At 40.1% G+C, this 22,299-nt stretch overlaps 1 protein-coding gene across 3 annotated transcripts; it reads left to right on the forward strand.

Moving 5' to 3' along the window:
- On the forward strand, positions 1–22,299 carry kdm5c (lysine demethylase 5C). 3 transcript variants are annotated; one of them, XM_085345645.1, is made up of 29 exons: positions 1–960; positions 2,180–2,327; positions 2,946–3,023; positions 3,134–3,256; positions 3,405–3,575; positions 3,706–3,840; positions 6,384–6,440; positions 9,805–9,928; positions 10,194–10,468; positions 10,713–10,871; positions 10,984–11,103; positions 11,206–11,364; positions 12,109–12,290; positions 12,424–12,586; positions 14,207–14,326; positions 14,416–14,610; positions 14,737–14,918; positions 15,059–15,183; positions 15,282–15,429; positions 15,507–15,597; positions 16,222–16,604; positions 16,720–16,858; positions 16,965–17,144; positions 17,384–17,512; positions 17,676–18,425; positions 18,528–18,570; positions 18,650–18,849; positions 21,106–21,282; positions 21,364–22,299. In XM_085345645.1, the coding sequence occupies exons 2-29, from the start codon at positions 2,184–2,186 to the stop codon at positions 21,370–21,372; spliced, it is 4,761 nt and encodes a 1,586-aa protein (XP_085201771.1). In that variant the 5' UTR covers positions 1–960; positions 2,180–2,183; the 3' UTR covers positions 21,373–22,299. The 3 variants fall into 3 exon arrangements, with proteins under 3 accessions (XP_085201771.1, XP_085201770.1, XP_085201772.1); XM_085345644.1 differs by having other exon boundaries at positions 1–528; XM_085345646.1 differs by lacking the exon at positions 6,384–6,440 and having other exon boundaries at positions 1–528.

Here is a 22,299-nt window from a genome sequence, read left to right on the forward strand (position 1 = left end):
TGAACTTTTTTTTCTTTTTTCCTCCCTTAAATACACAGTGGAACCTCCCTTCTTCTGACCTACTTCTTCCCCAACTGGTCGCGCAGCAATTACATGCTTTGTGTTTTGCCTACGTGGGTACTACTTTCAGGGAGTAAACGTGAGAGACGTGAGAGATTTGAGGTTGTACTTCGGTCGTGAGAAAAAAGCTAAGATGGCGTCTCGTCAAGAAAGATAGGATGGCCTGAGGAGAGTAATGATGTTGATCGGAAAATGACTGATAACGACATAATTGACAAAGTTTGAGAACCTCGTTTAGTATTAAACGAACATCAGCAATCCATGTTTTGAGCCCGTATGCTTGACAGACCGGAGTATATGGAGCGCTGAAGCTAAAAAAAAAACGGTCAACTTTGCTAGCAGCGGTAGCTAGCCAACTGGACCGAGCACAGCTGGCCATCGTTAGCTAAGCCACCAGTCATCACAACAACAGAGGAAGGAGAGCGGCCACAATCCCTATCATACCCCGGGACATCGAGGTGTCTTCGGGTCAGTCACGGGAATGCAGCGAGATGTTGTAGTGTAATCAGATCAACAGATAACTGCATATCAACTTGCATATATACGATTAATGTTCACTAGCTGCGTGTTGGCGTCGACTTCAGCGACATTATGTAGGTTAGCTGGTCTGCGGCTGTAGTATTGACTTAGTTTTTTCAGCCGCCCAGTTAGCTAACTAAGGCTAGTTACCTACCACTGTGGGTGGCGATGGGACGGAGCTGAGAAAAAAAGTGCAGGCCTCGGTGCTAGCGTTTAGCCACAAGCTGCGTTATCGCCTCTGATAGCCGGACAATAGACACAAATAGAGTTCCTAGGTGACAGAAGACGAGAAATGAATGACACATAGCTAACCCACTATAAATAACGGAACTGGAGGCATTTTCTGATAATTTATTTCTGTCGTTACGCTTCTGGTTGAAGGTAAGGTTCGTTTAAACGGCAGTTATGTTAAGTTTAGTTGGTAGAAGCTAACAGTTGTAACCTAATAGTTACATGTGTTATTTAATAGTGGTGTTTAGATGTTACTCTTTGGCTTCTGTAAAGAGGTTATTGTATTTGTCATATTTAGTAATCTAATCCAGCCCACTCATGAGTGGTGATAGCTGCAAGGCCTTCTGTATCTGAGGGTTCATGGCCTCCACGCCATTGTTTGGGATTAGATGGCTGTGAAATATGTTACTGAAGTCCCAGCTTCAAGTTCCTTTTCTATTTTTATTTTAATAAAATAAATTTTTTTTATTTTAATAAAATAAAAATAGAAACGTTGAAAAGCTAAGGCACTAGATTGACACTTTTTGCAGGCTGGTACAGATATTTAATGTACACATTGACAACAGTGCTTCTTGATCATTTTCATATAGAAATTACTCGTGTGTTTTATCAAATTTAATTATTCTTGTGTAGCCCAAATGATAAAGAAGAACTTAAAACCTTAGCCCCTTCCAACACTGGGCCTTTAGACCTACCAGACCATGGCATTTGTTTTGTTGTCTGATGATGGGGGAGGGGTTTTTAACAAGGAGCACTTCAGGGGTAAAAAACAAATCATAGTCCTGGGATTTCCCAGCATGATATATGTTATTATTAAGAAATGTGTAAACTGTTGTGAATACTAGAAACAGTGTTTTCAACATGATCATCACACATCTGTATATATGTAAACCTGAGAGCAGAATAAGGAAGTGATGATTTGGCAAGACTAAGCAAATAGGCTATTTGTGCACGTATGGGTCTTTTTTTCTGATGTGCAAGTACAATTTACATATCAAAGATTTAACCTGAAAGGGGGGAAGTTGACATTCCTGAATACCTTTGCAAAAATTGACGTCACCAGCCCGCCCACTTGTTCTTATTTTCTGTCAGTGAGAACATTTAATGAAGTATTCAACATGTATGTAAATATGATGATGACACTGAGTTATAGTTTTGTGAGTATTCTTGACTCTGGAGTGTCCTGTAGTATCTATAAAAGGTCATTAGGTCATGAATTGGGTCCGGGGGTATTCAAATTGCTGTGTGTACACTAACAGACTCATGTACATAAAATATTTTTCACATTCCGTATTATTGCTGCCATGCACATTACTAAGTGGGCTAGAGTTTATTAACTTGTATGAATTGACAATTTCCCTATTGTCAGGGCGATGGAAGGGGAAGAATTTGTGCCTCCTCCGGAGTGTCCAGTATTTGAGCCGTCATGGGAGGAGTTTCAGGATCCCCTAGGCTACATCGCCAAGATACGTCCGATTGCAGAGAAATCTGGGATCTGTAAAATTCGTCCTCCACCAGTAAATACTTGCTTATACTTGGTTTATGTTGTATTTATGTATTTAATTATTTTTCTTCAATTTTATTGTCGTTTTTAAATTCCATGACTCTGGAATTTAAAAACGACAATGTACAGTATTAATTAAAATGTCTATGTATGTTGGTCCTGAAGGAGGATTACACTTGCGTTTAGTTGTGTATATGTCCACTAAATCTAATTAGCTTTTTTCATTCATATTTAGGGCTTGGTCAAAAGTTATGCAAATAGGAGCTATTATAAGTGCTAGTCAAATTACCTGCAGTGGTGTTTTTTTTTTTGTTTGTTTGTTTTTTAATCTGTATTATAATTTCTTCAGAATTGATAAGAGCAGATAGGCCTATTATTGTGGACAGCTTGAGCTTCACTTACTCTTAAGTGAAAGACCTTAACCATCCTTTCTGGTTAAAGCTGTGCCAAGTTCTTGAGCCCAAAAGCCATTAAACCCAAATAAGTCCAAAATAGGCTCAGTGTTCCCTTTCTCCCATGCTCTTTTATTCTTTTTCTTACCTCTCTGAATAGTCTGTTGCAAGATATAGCACAAGTTTGATTTAGCACATAGGCACACATGTTCTAATTGAATGTCTTTCCTACTAAATAGGACTGGCAGCCTCCATTTTCAGTGGAGCTGGATAGTTTTCACTTCACACCTCGTATTCAGAGGCTTAATGAATTAGAGGTGAGTCCCCCCCCTCCCCCCCCTTTTTAAATTTCTTTATTTGTCAGTAATTTATTTGGGTGGAAAAGGCTATAGTAATTGTGGTGTTTTCCCCATACATCGGTTTTTAGGCGGAGACAAGAGTGAAGCTTAATTATTTGGACCGCATCGCCAGATTTTGGGAGATCCAGGGATCTTCTTTGAAAATTCCACATATTGAAAGGCGCATTCTTGATCTTTTCAGCCTGTCAAAGGTGAGTATAAATAAAAAAAAATTTTAACTCAAAATATATACTTCATATATATATATATATATATATATATATATATATATATATTTTTTTTTTTTTTTAAATTGTTCAGTTTGTAAAAAGTATGGGTAAAAATATATTTCTGCCAAAGATTGTGACGGATGAAGGAGGTTTTGAGATGGTCTGTAAGGAGCGGCGCTGGGCTCGCATTGCGCAGAGGCTTGGCTACCCTCCGGGCAAGAACATCGGTTCTCTGCTGCGCTCACACTATGAGAGGATTGTCTACCCCTATGAAATGTTCCAATCTGGTACCAGCTTGCAGGTAATGCTCTACATTCTGGTCTCTTGGTACATGGGGTGATCAGTTAATAGACAGCCTTCAAATTGAGTTTATCTGTGAATATTATTAATAATTTTTTTTTCTTTCCTTAAAAAAACCAAACACTTACCAGCACTGTAAGCCGAAGCACTATGATGGGGAAGATGTGGACAAAGAGTACAAGCCTCACTCCATTCCCCTACGACAGTCAGTGCAGCCACCCAAAATCAGCAGTTACGGACGCAGAGCAAACCGCTGCCAGCCTGATGTGAGTGAGACTATCAGTCCTTAATGCTCTTTGAGTATATTTGCATACCTCTGTGACCAATGACTCTGTTGATGTGTATTTTGGTTACATAAATGGCATTTGTTGAATCACATTTCTAAATAGGCTTGCTGCCTCAAAAAGAAACTGTCCACCACAGAAAAAGTTGTTTGTAAAGCAATGCAAAACTCGTGTTGGTTTGGTTAATCTAGTCTGTTTCAGCAGCAGTGTGGTTTTAATGTAGTCCAATTTAACCTGTGTGTGTGTGTGACCACCTGGTATTCATGTAGTTTTCAGGCAGCCTGATTGGGCTTATTTATAATTATAGAAGGGAAGAAAATGTGACTGTTGTGACTTAAAAAACTTCTTATGTAGAAAGTGTTGTGGTCAAAATAAACAGCAGTACAATCAGCACTGGTTACATTTACTGGAAAGATGCATAAAATTAGCAAGTGCAAACCTAAGAAACTTTTCTAGGAGGACTTAAATTATGCAACTAAATTAGATGTTTACTTTGATTTTTCTATCTTGCATTACAACATTTTAAATCTAAGTGTAACATAGTTATCTGCACATTTTTATTGTTCAATCTAGAAGTAACAGTGAATTCAGAAGCCTGTTCCGTCATGCTTAAATTTTAGTGTCATTTAACAGTTCACTTTCTACTTCTGTGATAATTTTGCATAGAAATAACAGTGCTTCCATCACTGCAGGCACACCATTTACACTGCAGGCACACCATTTACACTGCAAGTGTTTGAAAATCTTATTGAGTGGACCATGCCGTCATGCTACTGTTTCCAAGTCCTTTATGTACCCATGTGAATCAGTTGTATCTGGAAAATGAGAGTGCACCCAGAGCGCATCATAGTTTGCTTATTCTCCATCCTGTCGCGCTGCTTTGCTTTCCTCTGCTGTCGCTCCTCTTTGCACTATTATGTTGTTCTCTGATCTGTTTCTTGCACTTTCTCCAGTCACTCAAGTAAATGCACAGTATATTTTTATTTATTTATCTTTAATAATTTTTACTAATCTACAACCCAACTTTTGGACAAACCTACATTCACATCTGCTTCTACTTAGATGCAGCATGGCTGCCTGTAGATTTTAATTTTCTTTATTTTTTTATGTGCATTTTTATTTTGCACATTTAAGTTTGAGAACAAACAATTTCGAAAATTAATGTGTGCAGTTGTGACGAGTTAACTGACGGTGATTACTGCCTAAGAATGTCCTTTATATCCTATTCAATGCATGGTTTTCTTTCAGCTTTTATACAGCACTATACTGGGATTTGAACACGTCCAGTTTTGAGCACATGTTCAGACTTGGGCTGGGTAATTTGTCCCCAAAAATCATATATTAAATATTTATACTAAAAGTGATATATGCCTCACAATATTCTTCAGAAGCAACAGGGGGGATGTCAAAAGCATTTTTATCACCAGGTTGCTCAACAAAAAATGTAATAATATTAATTTCATGGGTCCTATTTAAAAGCAGTTTGTTTCTCTGCCACAGTTTACTACAATTTCCAGGAAACTCTGCACTTATTTTAGAGACCCAAAACAGTTTTCACTTAGAGTTCAGTGTGTGTGTGTGTGTGTGTGTGTGTGTCAGAGCTATAATTGATATTACCTTCAGTCGATATACAAAAGCAGGCAAGAACACCCAACTGAAGTCATTTGTGGCTATGGACGAGGTTGATGGCATCATGAATTTTAGCCATCTATAAGAAATCGATATCAGTGTAAGTGTCTTCACCACTTTACCTGCTGTCAGACAAATCTTTCTGACAAGAAAGGGAAGCTGTGACTCCACCAGACTTCACTGACAACAGCAATTTCAAAAAGGTCACACAGAGTAACCTGCTACTCTTTGTTTTATACTTTAAAAAAATCACTGCCTACCAGTCTGCACTGTATACTAAATGCAGACTGATAGTTTTGAAGTTGGTGACTGACTCTTAACATTGCTTATACAAGTCATCATACTTGGTTGACTTTTGCGACATGGACCTTAAGTCCAGGCGCTTCCTTCCAAGCCCCTTAGACTATGCTGAACTTGATGACTACAAACTGCATAGACATAAACCTTCAAATTTTCCCTCCATGTGGTAGGTGAACTTTGAGAATGAGCATGAGTTGGAGGGTTCACAAGCACAGCTTTATTAAAAAAAAGTCTCTGTGTAAAATAATTGATATCGCGCTATGTCAATATAAACAATATTGTTTAATTCTGTATTTACAAATATCTCTATCTCTCTAGAAAAGATAATCTAGAAAAACTTCATTTTTCTAGACTGCATTTCAAGTGTCGTGCAATAAAACAAACCTCAGCTAAAATGGCAATCCTCAGCAGCTCCTATTAGATCTAAAATTTTACATCCTACATAAGATGTGATCCTGGACTCATAATGTCCCACTGGGTTTTTTTTTTTCCTCTACAACTACTGGCTGTTCTCTCCAGGCTCTCTCCCTTCCTCTTTCATCTCCTGTTTTCCTCTTGTCTTAGTTTATTGTTGCTGTTATTGTCTCCCTTTGCAGGGTCCAGAGGATCTGGCCCCCCATCCTCTCACCACTGGCTCTCAACTCATCTCTGCGGTACTGCCTCTTGAGCATATGAGCTCCCTTTACGTCCCCACTCTTTTCCTAGACCACCATACCCCCTTTGAAGTTGTCTAAATGTTTGATTTTTTTTTTTTTGTTTTTTTTTTGTTTTGTTTTTATAATTAACCACTAAAACATTTTCATTAACATGCAATCATCCCTTCTCAGTGTGGGGGTGCCAGCCCATAATATGGTCACAGAACTGTTGCCATAAAAAACCTTCTCTTGTTAAATCTCCATATTGATTTACACTGAATGCAGAGAAACTTCCCTGACTTCTTTTCTTCTTATTTAAGCCCTTTGGTCTTTTTCTTAAAATTGCTCTAGGACTATGAGACCGTGTAGTCTCATCTTGGACGGAAGTGTTTTATAATGCTATCGATGTGTTTCTAGACATTATCTTATTTTAAAAATTCAAGGGGATTGGACTTTGAATACAAGAATGACACTGCTGTTGAGAACCATTCTTCCAAGGCCCTAACCAAATAGGTTCATTATAGACAATATTGACAAACAAATTTTTCTAGTCTCGTTTTTGGGCTGTTGTGCTCTCTAGTCTTCTCTATTTCACTCATGCTATTTCTGTGTGGTAGTAATTGGCTTGTGATGCTTTGTTGCTGGGATGTCTGTGTGCCTTTTCACTTGCGCTGTGTTGGCTTGCTCCCTCATTACAGCAGTTAACAGTGTGACTGCATGTGTTCTTTTTTTGAGTGCACTCACACTGAAGAACCAGCTAGGTTTAATTTAATAGGGTTTTACTTACCAAGCACTATATTTTGACAGCAGACAGCGAAATATTGGATTCTTAATGCACTCAAGCACTAAAATAAATAAGCGCCATTCTGAACATATTGTTGTCGTCTAGGTGGTTTTACCCATTTGAGATCAGGGGGCCTGTACTATGAAGCAAGTGAGGCATATCCAGTATGTCTGTTCTTTATTTGGCTTCACTTGCCCTATCTGCAGTCGCACTAAATCACACGAAGGTGTCTGTCAACTCAATAAGGCAACCCGGTGTTTTTCTGTCTAGTGTTTACAGCATATGTGATTACAAAGATTAACAGGTGCAGTGTTTAAAAAAAAAAAAAACAACTAAAAAACAAACAAAAAACAACAACAAAAAAACCAAAACAAAACAAAAAATCTAGAAATATATTTGCTCTAAAGGCTATTTCTTAATGCTCCTCATGAAGGAAAGACTTTAGATAATTCTTTAAATTATAGATGCTTTCACAACATGCACTATATTTGACAGAATTGATTAGTCACTAGCTGGTGGTGTTTGTTGATGTTCAACTCTTATTCCCAAACATGACCTGCTCTGTTAGAGGTAGCTTACCATGGCATTAGAAACACACTATTGGGGAAATTATGTTTCAGCAGTGGTAGCGTGTGGGAAGTCCATTGGCAGCTTTGGACTGCTTGTCTACCTGCAGAGAGCATCTGTTGTTAGATGGGGCAGTAACAAAAATATGCGGTGCAACCGGTCCGAGGGCTACTCTTGCTTGTGTTCTGTTGTTGGTCTATGAGCCAGCCGTGGAGATGAGTAAAAGTTGTAACATACAAAGAGCTGAAGTGAAAAAGTATTAAAAAACAATGAAGTGCTCACTGTAGCCACTGTCTGTATTTTATTACTTGTGATTACTTTCTGATCTTATTCTTTTTGTCGCACTCCTCTCATTCCTGATGAGCCCTCAGTGTCACTCACTTCTCTGGCCCACTTCTCAATCTCAATCAGATTTCGACCAATACGCAAAGTTATCCACATTGAGCAGCATGTAGTTGGGATTTTGAAGGACTGCATGGGAGTACTTTTGTGCTGGTTGAAAATCCTTCTCTATAGTCAAATACTTCTGCAAACAGACACAACCGTGGTAGCGTAAATTAAGCATAAGCGGTGAATAAGCTCAAAGACTTTAGCTCCATAGTTGAACCTGAAGCCCAAACTTTGCTTTGTAGTACAGGCCTCAGATCAAAGAGTGATAGCTCCACAACCTCAAGCCCTTTTCATCTGCTTTGATATCTATTGCGTTCAGTCCACAGGGTTTGGCTGACTGAAAAAGGTGCTTGCATTGTGCACAAGGACAATATAGGTAATGTTTTAGGTGGCCAAAGCTACATTTGTCAGTTAAAGGGAGTACAACTGCACACAGGTGGCAAATATTTTGAATCCTTTTTGATTAAATTTCTAACTTTTTTTCCTTGTAATGTCTTGACCTCTTATCTAAAGAAATTTGAGTCTTTGGTATTGTTTATTTACAGTTTTTGTGCTGTGATTGGCAATAGTATTGGTATGATATGCAAACATGAACTGTCTTGTTGGAAGACAGGTTGTGGTTTGAATGTGGTTTACTGGATTCTTAGTGCACACCTGTGTGCAAAAAGTGGGGGTTGAGCAAGTTTTCACCAAATCCTTTCATGATTGGGACTGACTGAGGAAACCTCTTAAATGGATGTTATGCGAAGACGTTATGTTTGTTTGGAATGGCTGTTCTAAACAAGAAATGCTTTTGTGTCTTTCCTTTTAAAAACAATAATTCTATTTAATTGTGACATTACGGCCTGTTATGGTTTTGTCAGCGTTGCTGATCATGCATGTGTTTTGTGCAGACTGAAAATCTGATCACTGTCCTAAAATATTCACCCCCCCATTAATATTATGTGCAGGTAGTATTTTGATTAAATTGGATTTCTCCATGTTCTAAACCTCCCAGATGCAATATAGTCCAGAATGTGGCTACACTAATTTGTAGTTTTCATGTTTTGCTGTAATGTGATGTCATTTTTCTGCAGTTTTTCTGAAGTTTAAATCATCCAATAGGAATGGAAAACTAAATAATATCTGTTTTTGGGATGTTTTAGTACAGCTTTAGATGCTAAAATGGCTTATCTTTGTTATATGAGCATGAAACTTTGTGTCTGAGATGCATTCCTGCCTTTGACATTGCTTTTCAAAATCCATTTACCCTTTTAAAAAATAATTGTGAATGGCAGCCCTAATCTACTCTGTATGTCTGCTATTGATTTATTTTTGTGTTCTCACCCGACTCGTAAAACCAATAATCAACCTGAGTTGACTAAATAGATGACATAACTTAAAATCCTTACCAGTGCCCTCCACTTAAATGAATGGTTGCATCTGCTGTTGTGTGTGATGGTGATGGGTCTTAACCTTTAAGCTTCACTGTGATGTAGGTTAACTTTTCCTTACTTTCTAACCTAGAATAATCCCTTCTTGTGATGCATTGCTACGCTCTCATGTTTTTAACTGTGTGTTCTGCTTGCTCTTTGTGCTTTGAGGAGTAGCTGCTGTCTGTTTCTTGCTTTCTGATTTGTAAAAGACTTCTTCTTTCCACAGCCTGAACCAACAGAGGAAGACATAGAGAAGAACCCAGAATTGAAGAAGTTACAGATTTATGGTGCAGGACCTAAGATGATGGGACTTGGACTGGTGGCAAGGGACAAGGGCATCAGAAAGAAAGGTATCATTACTATAACTTTATTAAACAGCTTTTTTAAATTTTTGTATTGAATTTTGGCTTTTATATCTTGGCACTAGTAATTCGAGGGGGGGGGGGGGAATGGCGTGGCACCAGTCAATAATTGGACAGTTGAATAAATGGACATATTGTGAAGCTTGTTTTTTGTGTGCTATAATCATCCAGTCATCTCACACAATATAAATTTTACTTGTCTTGTGATAAATGACCACATCTGACTCTGAGCGATTCTTCCTCCTGTTTTTAGATGAGTTGCCTCAAACTGTTACTGTCAAGGACAACATACCACCTCCTTTGAGTGACACCTCAATCAAATCAGAGCCCCTGGACCCTCAAGAGAGACAGAGTGATGGGAGCTCATCAGGCCCACAGCTTCCTCCTCCTAGTGTTACAGTAAAGATGGCAGTGAAGAAAGAGGAACCAGCGGAAGAGAATGGGAAAGGACATAAAGAGGAGGAAGATGATACACCTTGCACCAAAATGACAATGCGCCTTAGACGCAATCTCAACAATCCTCAGTGTGTAAGTAGAGTTAGTGATTACTCCATTGTGGCAGTTAAAATTGTGATAAATGTGATATCTAATTACATTATAGCATAAATGATTATTCAGCCCTGTAAACAAGGTAGATGGTATTCTTTAGAACTTTTGCGAGAATCACTACTTTGGTTCCCAGGAACCTGTTTTGCAGATGTTCGGTTCAAAGTTGGCATCATTTGGCTCCAAGCCTTGTGATTAATGTTATTTTAATCACCGACTTTCAAAGGTGGATTCTTTTGTGTGTCGGATGTGTGGTCGGGGAGACGATGACGAGAAACTAATGCTATGTGACGGCTGTGATGACAACTACCACACTTACTGTCTACTACCCCCACTTGCCGATCCTCCCAAGGGCAACTGGCGATGCCCTAAGTGTGTGGCAGAAGTACGTAAGAATGTTTAAAAGCATGTGTTTGCCTTTTAATCTGCAAGACTCTTAGATGTTTTGATTTTCTTTATGTGTCATCTTGTTTTGTTTTTTGAATTAATGTTTTTAGGAGTGTAAAAAACCCACAGAAGCCTTTGGCTTTGAACAAGCGACACGGGAGTACACACTGCAGAGTTTTGGGGAAATGGCAGATACTTTCAAAGCAGATTACTTCAACATGCCTGTCCATGTGAGTGTATCATTTGCTTTTCATTATGAATCATGATTCCCCCTTCAGCGATTAAAATGGAGAGAGGCTAATCTCTAGCGTTTATATTTTTTGCCTGTATAGATGGTCCCCACTGAGCTCGTAGAGAGAGAATTCTGGCGATTAGTAAGTAGTATTGAGGAAGACGTGACTGTTGAATACGGAGCAGACATACACTCCAAAGAGTTTGGTAGTGGCTTCCCAATGAACAATGGCAAGAGGAAGCTCACAAAGGAAGAGGAGGTACGTGCATTGTTTTTCTTATTTTCTAAGCTCAGTTTTTCATTGGCAGTCTTTGTTTGAGTGATGATTGCAGTATCCGGCTTTAGATTAACTGTTGAAAATCTTGTCAACTGAAAAAGCCGGAAAGTAGTTAGTGTATCCACAAAACACCACTGTAGAATGGATTTTGGGTGAAACTAATCCCCACCTAATTCAGAGTTAAGATGATAAAGGTGGAAAAAAAAATCACAAACATCCTTTAAAATGTTTCAAAAGTAAAACTGCAGCTACATCATAAAACGTTTTTGTGCTAAATGTACTACAACAGACGCTTAAATGAAAATTGCTGGTAACCTACAGTGAAGACACATCAAAGCTGCTGCTGCACATGCTGTGCGTTCCATGTAATTCTACAGTGTGACGTTTATTTACATTTTCGACTGATTTACTTTCTTTATAATAATTTTTGTCAAAGAAGTCAATTATAATTTGTCGCAGTTCAAGATTATTTAAGTAAATTACTTCTTTTGATTTTACCTTTGGTCCAAAGTACAACAAATGTTTTTAAATATAAATATTTATCAGTATTTAATTGACCAAATGTTTTAATTGAGAAGGAAATGCTGCAGTTTATTCCATTTGGAGAGACAGACACCAGTGTATCTTTGCCATTTTTGCTTTAAAATACTAAATGTTGCCAATCTCTAATCATTAAAGTTGTTCATAACCATGTTTTTTGTTTGTTTTTGCTTTCTTTTTGGTCAGGAATATGCCCGCTCTGGGTGGAACTTGAATGTGATGCCTGTGCTAGAGCAGTCACTCCTGTGCCATATTAATGGAGACATCTCTGGGATGAAGGTGCCATGGCTCTACGTGGGCATGGTGTTCTCAGCTTTCTGCTGGCACATTGAGGATCACTGGAGCTACTCCATCAACTACCTGCACTGGTACAGCATGCTCAATGCATTTGTTCAGGAAGCTTTTAAGTGCAGAGACAGTATGTCATTTGTACGTGTACTTTAGAGAAAGACTAACTTTGCACTCTCTCCCCTTCACTCCCCATGTATCTTCCATCTCTAGGGGTGAACCCAAGACTTGGTATGGGGTTCCCTCTATGGCAGCTGAGCGACTTGAGGAGGTTATGAAGAAGCTAACACCAGAGCTGTTTGAGTTCCAGCCTGACCTCCTGCATCAGCTGGTCACCATCATGAACCCAAATATTCTCATGGCTCATGGTGTCCCGGTCAGTGTCACATCAAATCACATACACCAGTGTTTCCTACACATGGAGTTTACTTTAGTAGGCCTCAGAGGCATTTAAATGCCCCCCACCCTGTCTGAAAAAACATCACCATCCACGATTAGACAATCAGTTTGTTTTTATTTTGAAAGTTCAGTCACTGCTAGACATCTCACACAGGCTGACTCAGACATGATCACAAATATTGAATGTGTATTTAAAAGACATTTTAAACTGAATTCAATGTTAAATGAGGCTAAAACAAGTGGTGGTTTGCATCATACAAAACATTGCGCACACCCAATGTCATATTATCAGTTTGCCAAGTGTGGGTAACGTTGACATTGTTAGCAGAAGCGGATTAACGTCCTCACACCCATGCAAAATGTGGTTATGTATTGCTCTGGTTGAATGGTTACAGCGGGCATACAGCTGCACATTTTCTACTTCAAAGTACAGACAAGCAGCAGTAGTTAGTGCAGCTGTTTTCCACCTTGCCTGTTTACAGCTTCCTGTCACACAGCAAAGATTCCCCTGACAATCTCTGTATGGGGGTGCTGTGGTGGGTGGCATCCTCACATCTCAGAATCAGCAGTACAAATGTTGTTGTGCATTAGTAACATATCAGTTGTTTAACATACTATTGTCATACCGTAGTCATTGATAATCTTCTGCTCTGTTAATTGGCTGGGCACTCTAACCACACTTTGTAGCTTGTTTATGTGCCACTGATCTCACACTGGCTACACTGGAGAAGCACTGATTGTACTGTCCAAGTATTTGTCAGCAACTTGCAGAGTAGGGCTGTTTGATATAACGATATATATCTGATGACGATATGAAAACGTCTATCGTTTCATATTACGCTATCGTTTGTTTCGGGGTGACGCAAAATAAACTGTTTACGGCAACAGACGCACAAGTGACTGTTTTTATGCGTTGTTGTTAGCAACAACAATGGTAAAACCATCGCGTGGCTCCGCCCTCCATCCATCCATCCATCCATTCGCTTCCGCTTATCCTTTTCAGGGTCGCGGGGGGCGCTGGAGCCTATCCGCTTGTTTATTTTTCACATGAACCTTTCAAAATAAATCTGAAGATCCTGTTGAGATTTTTCAAAATAAGCTGAATCACATAAAATAGTATGCAGGGTGTTTACGGATGATAAGCTAAAAAGAGTCGTCAGGTGCTAAAAAATAAACTTAAGAACAGGCTTTTCCTCGCAGCACGCCATGTAATAAATACTCACAAAGGAAAATTGCGGCCATTTGAACTTGCATAACACTCGACTCCAGGCACATGACGCCCAGCTGAAAGCACTTCACACAAGTTGAGTTGACTGAGATTCACAGAATTTACTGAAAATGTAATTTTTGTGTAATATATATCGTTGTCGGACGATAAATGTCTTCTATTGGGATATCAGATTTTGGTCATATCGCACAGCCCTATTGCAGAGTAAAAACATGTAATTTTTGATTGTTAAATGTCTTTGTGGTGCACAAATAAACAATTGCTCATATATGCATATTATATACTGCCCAAGCATCCATCTGGGAAACAATGTACACACGTTAGAAAGATTTATGTTTTTAAATTGATTGCTGTGCTTCTGATTGGCAGGTTGTCCGTACCAATCAGTGTGCTGGGGAGTTTGTCATTACCTTCCCCAGAGCCTACCATAGTGGCTTCAATCAGGGATATAACTTTGCAGAAGCTGTCAATTTCTGCACTGCAGATTGGGTATGTGTGTTTACGCTGTCCCAACTTATCATTTCACATTGCTCCTTCAATATTGCACGATCAGTATCACTTTTCTCTGTCTCTTTCAGCTGCCTGCTGGTCGTTCCTGTATTGAGCACTACAGACGTCTTAGGAGATATTGTGTATTCTCCCATGAGGAGCTCACCTGTAAAATGGCTGCTAGCCCAGAGAAGCTAGACCTTAATCTGGCTGCAGCTACACATCGGGAAATGTTTATCATTGTTCAGGAGGAGCGGAAGCTCCGAAAGAGTCTGATGGAAAGGGTGAGACACAGAAGCAAACTTTATTTTACTCACATATAAGTAAATAATGCCTCAGTTGAATAATATTTATGTATTGATGATTATTTATTGTTCATTTAAGAATATGGGAAACTTCGTTTCTTGCAGGGCATTACCGAAGCAGAGCGTGAGGCTTTTGAGCTGCTGCCTGATGATGAGAGACAGTGTGATAAATGTAAGACCACATGCTTCCTTTCTGCCCTGGCCTGCTCAAACTGTCCCGAGCGCCTGGTCTGTCTCTATCACACTCAGGATCTGTGCAACTGCCCCACTGAAAAACTCTACCTCAGGTATTTGTCAGTTGTTGTTGTTGTTGTTGTTTTTTGCTTGCACGTGTAAATACAATTGCCATAAAATAAATACAGTGGTATTTTTCTTTTCTAATACATCTACCATCTGTGTTATTTTCTGTTATCTCTTCACTCTGCAGGTACAGGTACACCCTGGATGAGTTATTAGCCATGTTACATCGATTAAAAGTTCGGTCGGAGTCCTTTGATTCTTGGGCCAACAGAGTAAAAGAGGCACTTGAACAGGAAGAAGGAAACAAAATAGGTGAGGAATCAGCATTAATTACATAAAGCCTTGAAATTTCAGTAAAACATAATCATTTCAAAAGACGATACTAACACCAAAGGCCTGTTGAACTGCAGAAATTGACTACTTGGAGATGCTGAAGATGGAAGCAGCAGAGAAAAAGTTTCCTGACAATGAGCTCCTCAGAAAACTCAACACTGTTCTTAAAGATATAGCACACTGCCAAGAGAAAAGTACAGAGCTCCTTAGCAATTCAACAACTAGGTAAGATAGAATCCAAGCTTAAGTTTTGCACAAAGCGTTAGGTTGTATGCACTGACATAGTTCTGTTTTTTTTTTAGTGAAAACAGGATGACTCTGGACGAGCTGAAGTCCTTGGTTGAGACGATACAAAACCTGCCCTGTGTAATAAACCAGTTGGAGGGGGTCACGGTGAGAATTCAGAATTATTAAGAAGTTAACGTAACATTTCACACAAAACAAATAATCTTCTGGGGTTTTTTTTCTTTTTCATATTTATGTAATTTACAATTAAAACCTCATTCACAAAGGCTTCAGCCCTTGTGATTGTGAATAACTATCTGACAACCGCCATTCATAAGGGAAAAACCTGTATTCCCGGAACAGTTGCAAGTGGTTGCTAGCTAGCTGTCACTATGTGAAAGTGGTATACTACTCCCCAAGCAGTATTGAAACTTAAAGTGTGAGTCAAACTAGAAATTGATAATGATCGCTGTTAAAATAAAAGTTGCAAATTACTACTTGGAAAGTAAATGCCTAGTGTCTTCATGCAAACTACAGGCGACCTCTATTGACTAAAGCAGTTAGCAGTAACGACGTTTGGGCAGCACCCTCTTTGTGACCAGTTTGATCCAGCAACTTGCCAGTCTGGTGGGGAATACACATTTTTTTCTAGTTATCTGTGCTTTTTCAGGGGCTCACAGACTGGTTTTTGTAGCTGTGTGACTGAGATCTAAAGAAAAAAATCTTGTGATGAGTCTCTGTTTAAAAGTGTGAGTGATGTTAGCCTGACCTCGGTACTCTCTCATTCTTCAGACGGTTCTACGGGCAATGGAGGATTTCCAAAGCCGAGCTCAAGTATTGATCAATGACAAAGATTGGAGGAAGGACTCGCCACCCCCTGAGCAGTTGCAAACCTTGTTGGAGGAAGGGGCCAAGCTGCCTGTTTTGGTTCCAGAGTGTAATTTACTCCAGGGGCTAAAGGAACAGGGCCATTGGTTGGCCAAGGTGAGGTGCACCCTTGGGACAGAAGAAGGTGAGAGGCAGGAAGTGACGCTGGATGTGTTGAGGACCCTGATGGAAGCAGGCTGCAATGTGCCCCAAAGTGTGTCTGTGGAGACCGCCATGGCAGAGCTTCAGGAGCTACTCACGATTGCAGAACGTTGGGAAGAGAAGGCACAGATCTGCCTCGAACAAAGGTGAGACGGGCGAATCAGGCCAGAGAATTTACATTCCCTGCCATAGTGAGTGTTATTGTTTTACAAGTGTTTCTGTCTATTCTATCAATGAATTTTTTGGGTTCTGATCTTCCAGGCAAAAGCACCCTCTCTCCACCCTGGAGGCAATAGTAAATGAGGCCCAACTTATCCCAGTCACGTTGCCCAACATTTTGGCTCTACAGGGGTGCCTTACTCGAGCTCGGGCATGGGTAACAGATTTGGAGGAAATTCAGGTGAGGAAAAAAAATATCTATGTTCTTTTAGCTTACCTCCCACTTTAATGGTTTGACTTATACTTGAAATACCTGCAATTATTAAATAATGTTTGTGTTGTTGTAGAATGGGGAGCATTACCCATGTATGGATGATTTGGAGGGCCTGGTAGCTATTGGCAGAGACCTACCAGTCTTCATGGAAGAGCTGAGGCAGCTGGAACTCCAGGTGACCAGCGCACACTCGTGGAGGGACAAGGCCAGCAAGACTTTCCTGAAGAAGAGCAGTCAGCACAGTCTACTAGAGGTCATTTAGAGCTGTCCTATACTGTTTTGTTTTTGTTTTTTTGTTTTTTTGGCATTTATTGTTGAATCGATAAAATAGATGTCTGAATCCCAAAATTGAAAGCAGAATACTTACTAAACAAATAATTATCTGAATAAATTCTTGTGTGTTGAGGTTGTACTAGTTAATTTAATTTTGGTTTGTACAGCGCTGTGACCTCCATGAAATCATTAATTAAACTTGGCGTTCGCCCCCTGCAGGTATTATGTCCATGTGCAAAAAGGAGAGAGAGGCGGGATCAGGCAGGGCCGCCGGATGATCCTTTGGATGACTCTGATACCAACACTCTGGGACTCTCTGCTCAGGACTTGAGGGACCCTGCAGCTATTGTGAGTATTCAGAATATGATTTTGTTTTAGTTTTTTTTTTTTTTTTTTTTTTTTTTTTTTTTTTTTTTTGGGGGGGGGGGGGGGGTTTCAGTGTTTAAGTTCCATCATTATTAATGCTTTTTTATGCTAAACTGGTAAATCTATTTCCATGCCCTGTTTGTAGGTGATGGCTTTCAAAGAAGGGGAACACCAGGAAAAGGATGCGCTATTAAGGTTACAGAAGGTGAACATGCGTAAATCTGGACTTAGCATTGCAGGTTGTAAGGAGGACAAGGAGAATGGGAGCTGGGATGATCCCATGGAGACGGACACATGCGGTCTCTCCAAGAACTCTGTAAAAGAGAATGGTAACAGAAACCACACCCCTTCCCAGTCAGTCTGCGTGTGCTCTGGGCAGCCTCGTGCGCCTCAGTTACGCTGCCATCTCTGTAAGGACTGGTTTCATGGTGGCTGTGTTCCTTTCCCCTCCCTACTACCCTCTTCTGGACCACCAATAAACCCCCTTTGCTGGTGGGACTGGGACTCGCGCTTCTTGTGTCCTCGGTGCCAACGGTCACGGCGCCCGCGCCTAGAAACTATCCTGGCATTACTTGTAGCCCTGCAGAGGCTGCCCGTGCGTCTGCCTGAAGGTGAAGCACTGCAGTGTCTCACGGAGAGGGCCATCACTTGGCAGGGCCGAGCTAAGGAAGCACTGGAGACACCTGAGGTGCAGCAGGTACTTCACAGGCTGCAAGAACTCAAAGAAACTCTTCATCGTGAACCAGAAAAGGAGAAGAGCGTGGAGAAGGAGACAGAAGGGAGTTCGGTTATTGTTTTATCCGACTCGGAGGGAGGTGAAGGAGACGACGGTGTCATTGATTTAACCGAGGAGAATTCACCTAAAAAGAACACAAAGGAAAGCAATGGCACACAGGTAAATTCCTCATATCAACTTCTTGTGTATTTTTATATTAAACCAAATCTGAGCTGTCCAGTAGGGCAAAATCTTTAATATGTTTATGTGCCCGTTTGACAGGGTGGATGTGAAAATGGCATCAAAAAGAAGTCAAATGTTACAGGTGAGGTGGCATGTTAATTTTAATTTAACCAAAAGTCAAGTTGTGCACTGTACTGACTGTGTATCTGCCTTCCTTTCAGGTGTAGGGTCTCTGCTGGCCCTGCTGCCCTTGCTAAAAGGTCAGGTAGTGGAACTTTCCCCTGACACCAGGGTCCGGCTGGAGGAGCTGCAGCTAGAAGGAGATCTGCTGGAGGTTTCCCTAGATCAGATGCATACCATCCACAGAGTCCTGCTAGCTGCCTCTGATCCACCCAGAGAAACACTACACACACTCATACAGGTACTGGAAAATAAAGTGACTGTATAGTTCAATTTTAATCTTCCAAAACTCATTTGGTTTCGATGTGCAACTAGAACCAGGACCAAAGCACAAAAAGACTAACATCATGTATCTCTGGCCCCAAAGAATGTGTGGTGTTGGTCTTCTTTGTGCAATTCCTTATTTGAAATGCATTAAGAAAAGAGTCAAATCTTAGAGTTTGAAACCCTGTAAATTGTCAGGTGTTAAAGTTAATACAGTTTTACAGGCAAAGGTTCAGTTCTGGCTAATCCAAAATATTACATCACTGTATTTACTTGAACTTGTGCTTCCATGTACTTCAAGGGCTTTTGGGATAGACGGGAAAGGCAGGAACATTCAGTCCAGGTCTCTGCATTAGCCTTAGTACATCTAGGTCAAATGCTTAACCCGTCATCAATATTTTTATATTTTACTAAAACGCTTACTTTAATTTTACTACAAAATGTTGCAGTTGAAGCCTCTGTTATCGTCTCTGTTCAGTGACACAATGTTGTGTGTCTGGCATCTACTTACCTGTAGATATGTGGAATAGCGGAAATCTACGCATCTAGAGTGCGACCAAATTGGTCGCACTCTAGATGCGACCACATTTTTCAGTGGTGCGACTATTAAAAAATAAATAAATAAAAAAATAAATAAAAAAATTGGTCGTGTGTGACCAACTGTTCGGGTAACAAAAAAAATAAATAAATCTCTGCAACTCTCCGTGTGGTCAACAACAGACACACATTATGCCCCTATTGTGGACTAAACCAATCAGAGATAGTCAGGGGCGGGACCTCTCTGATTGGCCGTGGTCCAGTTGAAAGTGCAGGTGGAAGAGAGAGGTGAGTAGCTTGAATAAAGCGATATCAATTCATTAACGGATTCCACTCAAAGACGTAAACACAGAGCGGACCCGACACATCAGAATCAGCTTTGTCTTTCTCGGCTTTCTCACCCGACGGCCCGTAGACGGATACGCTGTCGGAGCTTAGCGATTCTGATGCGTCAGGTCCACTCTGTGTTTACGTCTTTTTTGCACTGATTTTGAGCTGCAGGTTTTGTCTCTCTCCAACCAAAATTCGCAGAGCCAGCAGCAAAAGAAGCAGCAAACTGCGCTTCACATTTGATCAATGTCGTCATAAATTCCCTCTGACTTTTGTGGTTTTGCTTCCACCACGATAAAAATTACACTTCATACACAGCTCTCTGTGTACTTCAGGAACAGTTTCCCGTCTCAAATCTGTTTTCTGCATTATTCATTCGCTTATTACCCACCAGTCTAACGTTGTTGTCTTTTTCTTTTTTCACTTAAATGACCTTGGACAAGAAAGCCTAATTTTTGCTGTTCAATACTGAAGAAATGTAAACTTCTTAAAATTATGCAAAATTGCAGAATATTGTAGAATATTTTTAAGGTTATCTGCTATAAAAAGCCAGACCAGGAAAATCTCCTTCATGTTTTTCTGTGTTTTATTCTCAGTTACTTTCACACAAAGGCATGTGCTGTGATGTTCACAATTCTGATGAAGTCTCACATGTATCAGTACTGATAAATGATCAGAATTATATTTCTGACTGTCTGAGGCTAAATTGAATTGAATCAGGACTTTGAGAACCGGAATCGAATGGATTATAGAAATCAGTGATGATACCCAGCCCTAGTGAGCAGCCTACGCCCGACAGAAGTGGATGTACTGTAGCTGTGGGTAATGAGAAAAGATGAAAAGAACGATTGATAACTTTTTTGTTAAGTTAAGGCCTGATCCATCTGAAATTCATAGCCAGTGCTCTGACACAGTGCCATCAATCTTTGAACGCTGAAAAAGCACAGTGTATCCAGAAAACGCATTATATGCTGCAATAAATGCAGTGCCCAAGTGTCCCCTCTCCCCAGTGCCTTTCAGCAACAGACAGCAGCAAACAGATTGTCAGAGGAGGCCAAGATGATGATTAAGCTTAAAATTTTCTACAATATTGACAAAGCACGTTAAGCACAAGTTTGTTAGTTAATCATTTAGAAATGAATATTATCTGTATATTATCTCCCCCCCCCCCAAAAAAGAAAGTGCACATGTAAAACTGCAGTGATAAGCGATGCGGTTGAAAAATTTGAGTGCGCCTAACTTTTGTGCCGGTACGCCTACATTTTTAAAGTTAGGCGTACCGGTGCACCCGTGTCAAAAGGTTAGTCTAGAGCCCTGATGATTATTATTATTATTATTTTTTTACATTTCTTTCATCATCTCTCAGATTGAGCTTGAAGAGCAGAGACGAGCAGGCCGTGGGCGAACCAAGGACTCCAAAAGGAAGAGGAAGAGCCACAGAGGGGGCAGTGGGGACGGAGGACAAAGGTCACTGGATGCCTCGGAGACAAAGAAAACCTGCCCCTTCAGACACACCCCCTCCCCTGTCCAGACCCATCCTGAGGTATCCCCTTTCTAGATTTTTCTTTTTACCTTGAAATGCATAAAGTATCTTAGTGTTAACCTTTATTTATTTTTTTGATAGATTTTGTGATGCAGTCATCGTTGGAGCTTCGTTACAGTCAGTTAGCCTGAAAAACTGAAGGGACAGGGGCTTTCTGTGCCAGAAGACTGTATCAAGTTACAGAGAGATACAGGACCTCCCCTGTGCTCTGCTTTCCTTCTCACCCCTCATTTATGCATTCAGACACTAAGAGTGGTGACTCTTCTACACTCCAGTATCATCCATAACACTGCAGTATCTCATTTGTCCGGATTTTTTATTATTATTATTTTTTTCTTTTTTGTTGTTGTTGTTGTTCAGACTCTGTCTTACCCAAACTTTATTCTCCACCTTCCCTGGACGAATTCTTCCTGTGAACATAATAAGACTGTGCTTGACAGATGTGAGACTTGCCGTAATAGGAGTGTCTTTGGTCTAGAGTTGTCTCTGAGGTCTTTCAGTATGCTATGTTATCCCAACTGTGTTAAAAGCTAGTTTAAGCGAAGCCTGTCACGAGGACCGGCATTTGCAGTTTCTCTTCACTTGAGTCACTTGTTGAAGTTGGATAAGCTATGGGTTTATTTTAGACTGTTGTTTGGGCATGACTCCTGAAGCTGTGCTGCAGTAGAGGATTTTGACTACTGATCTGAGACAACGGCGCCATGGATACACTTTTTTTTTTCTTTTCTTTTTTTTTTTGTAGTTGTTTCAAATCTCGTGTTTGATGCTGTTTTGAGGGGACATGCATTCTAAATAAGTAAATTTTGGGAAGTGTTAAAAACAGGCATTAATGTTTTTGGTGCTACTTTCCCAAAATGTACCTCCACACCTCCTGGCTTCCTCCCTCTCTTCTTCCCTTCTATGCTCTATGCTTTTTTTTTTTTTTCCTCCCATCCTTTTGACTCCCGGTTTTATTCCTCCCTCTGTCATTCTCTCCCTCTTTGCAAGTTAAGGTTAACTTCACTGTAACTCACTTTA

The sequence above is a fragment of the Diplotaxodon limnothrissa genome, linkage group LG20 (genome assembly GCF_057381915.1).
Source record: "Diplotaxodon limnothrissa isolate DT_005_m linkage group LG20, D_limnothrissa_male_GT1.1, whole genome shotgun sequence".
NCBI lineage: Eukaryota > Metazoa > Chordata > Actinopteri > Cichliformes > Cichlidae > Diplotaxodon > Diplotaxodon limnothrissa.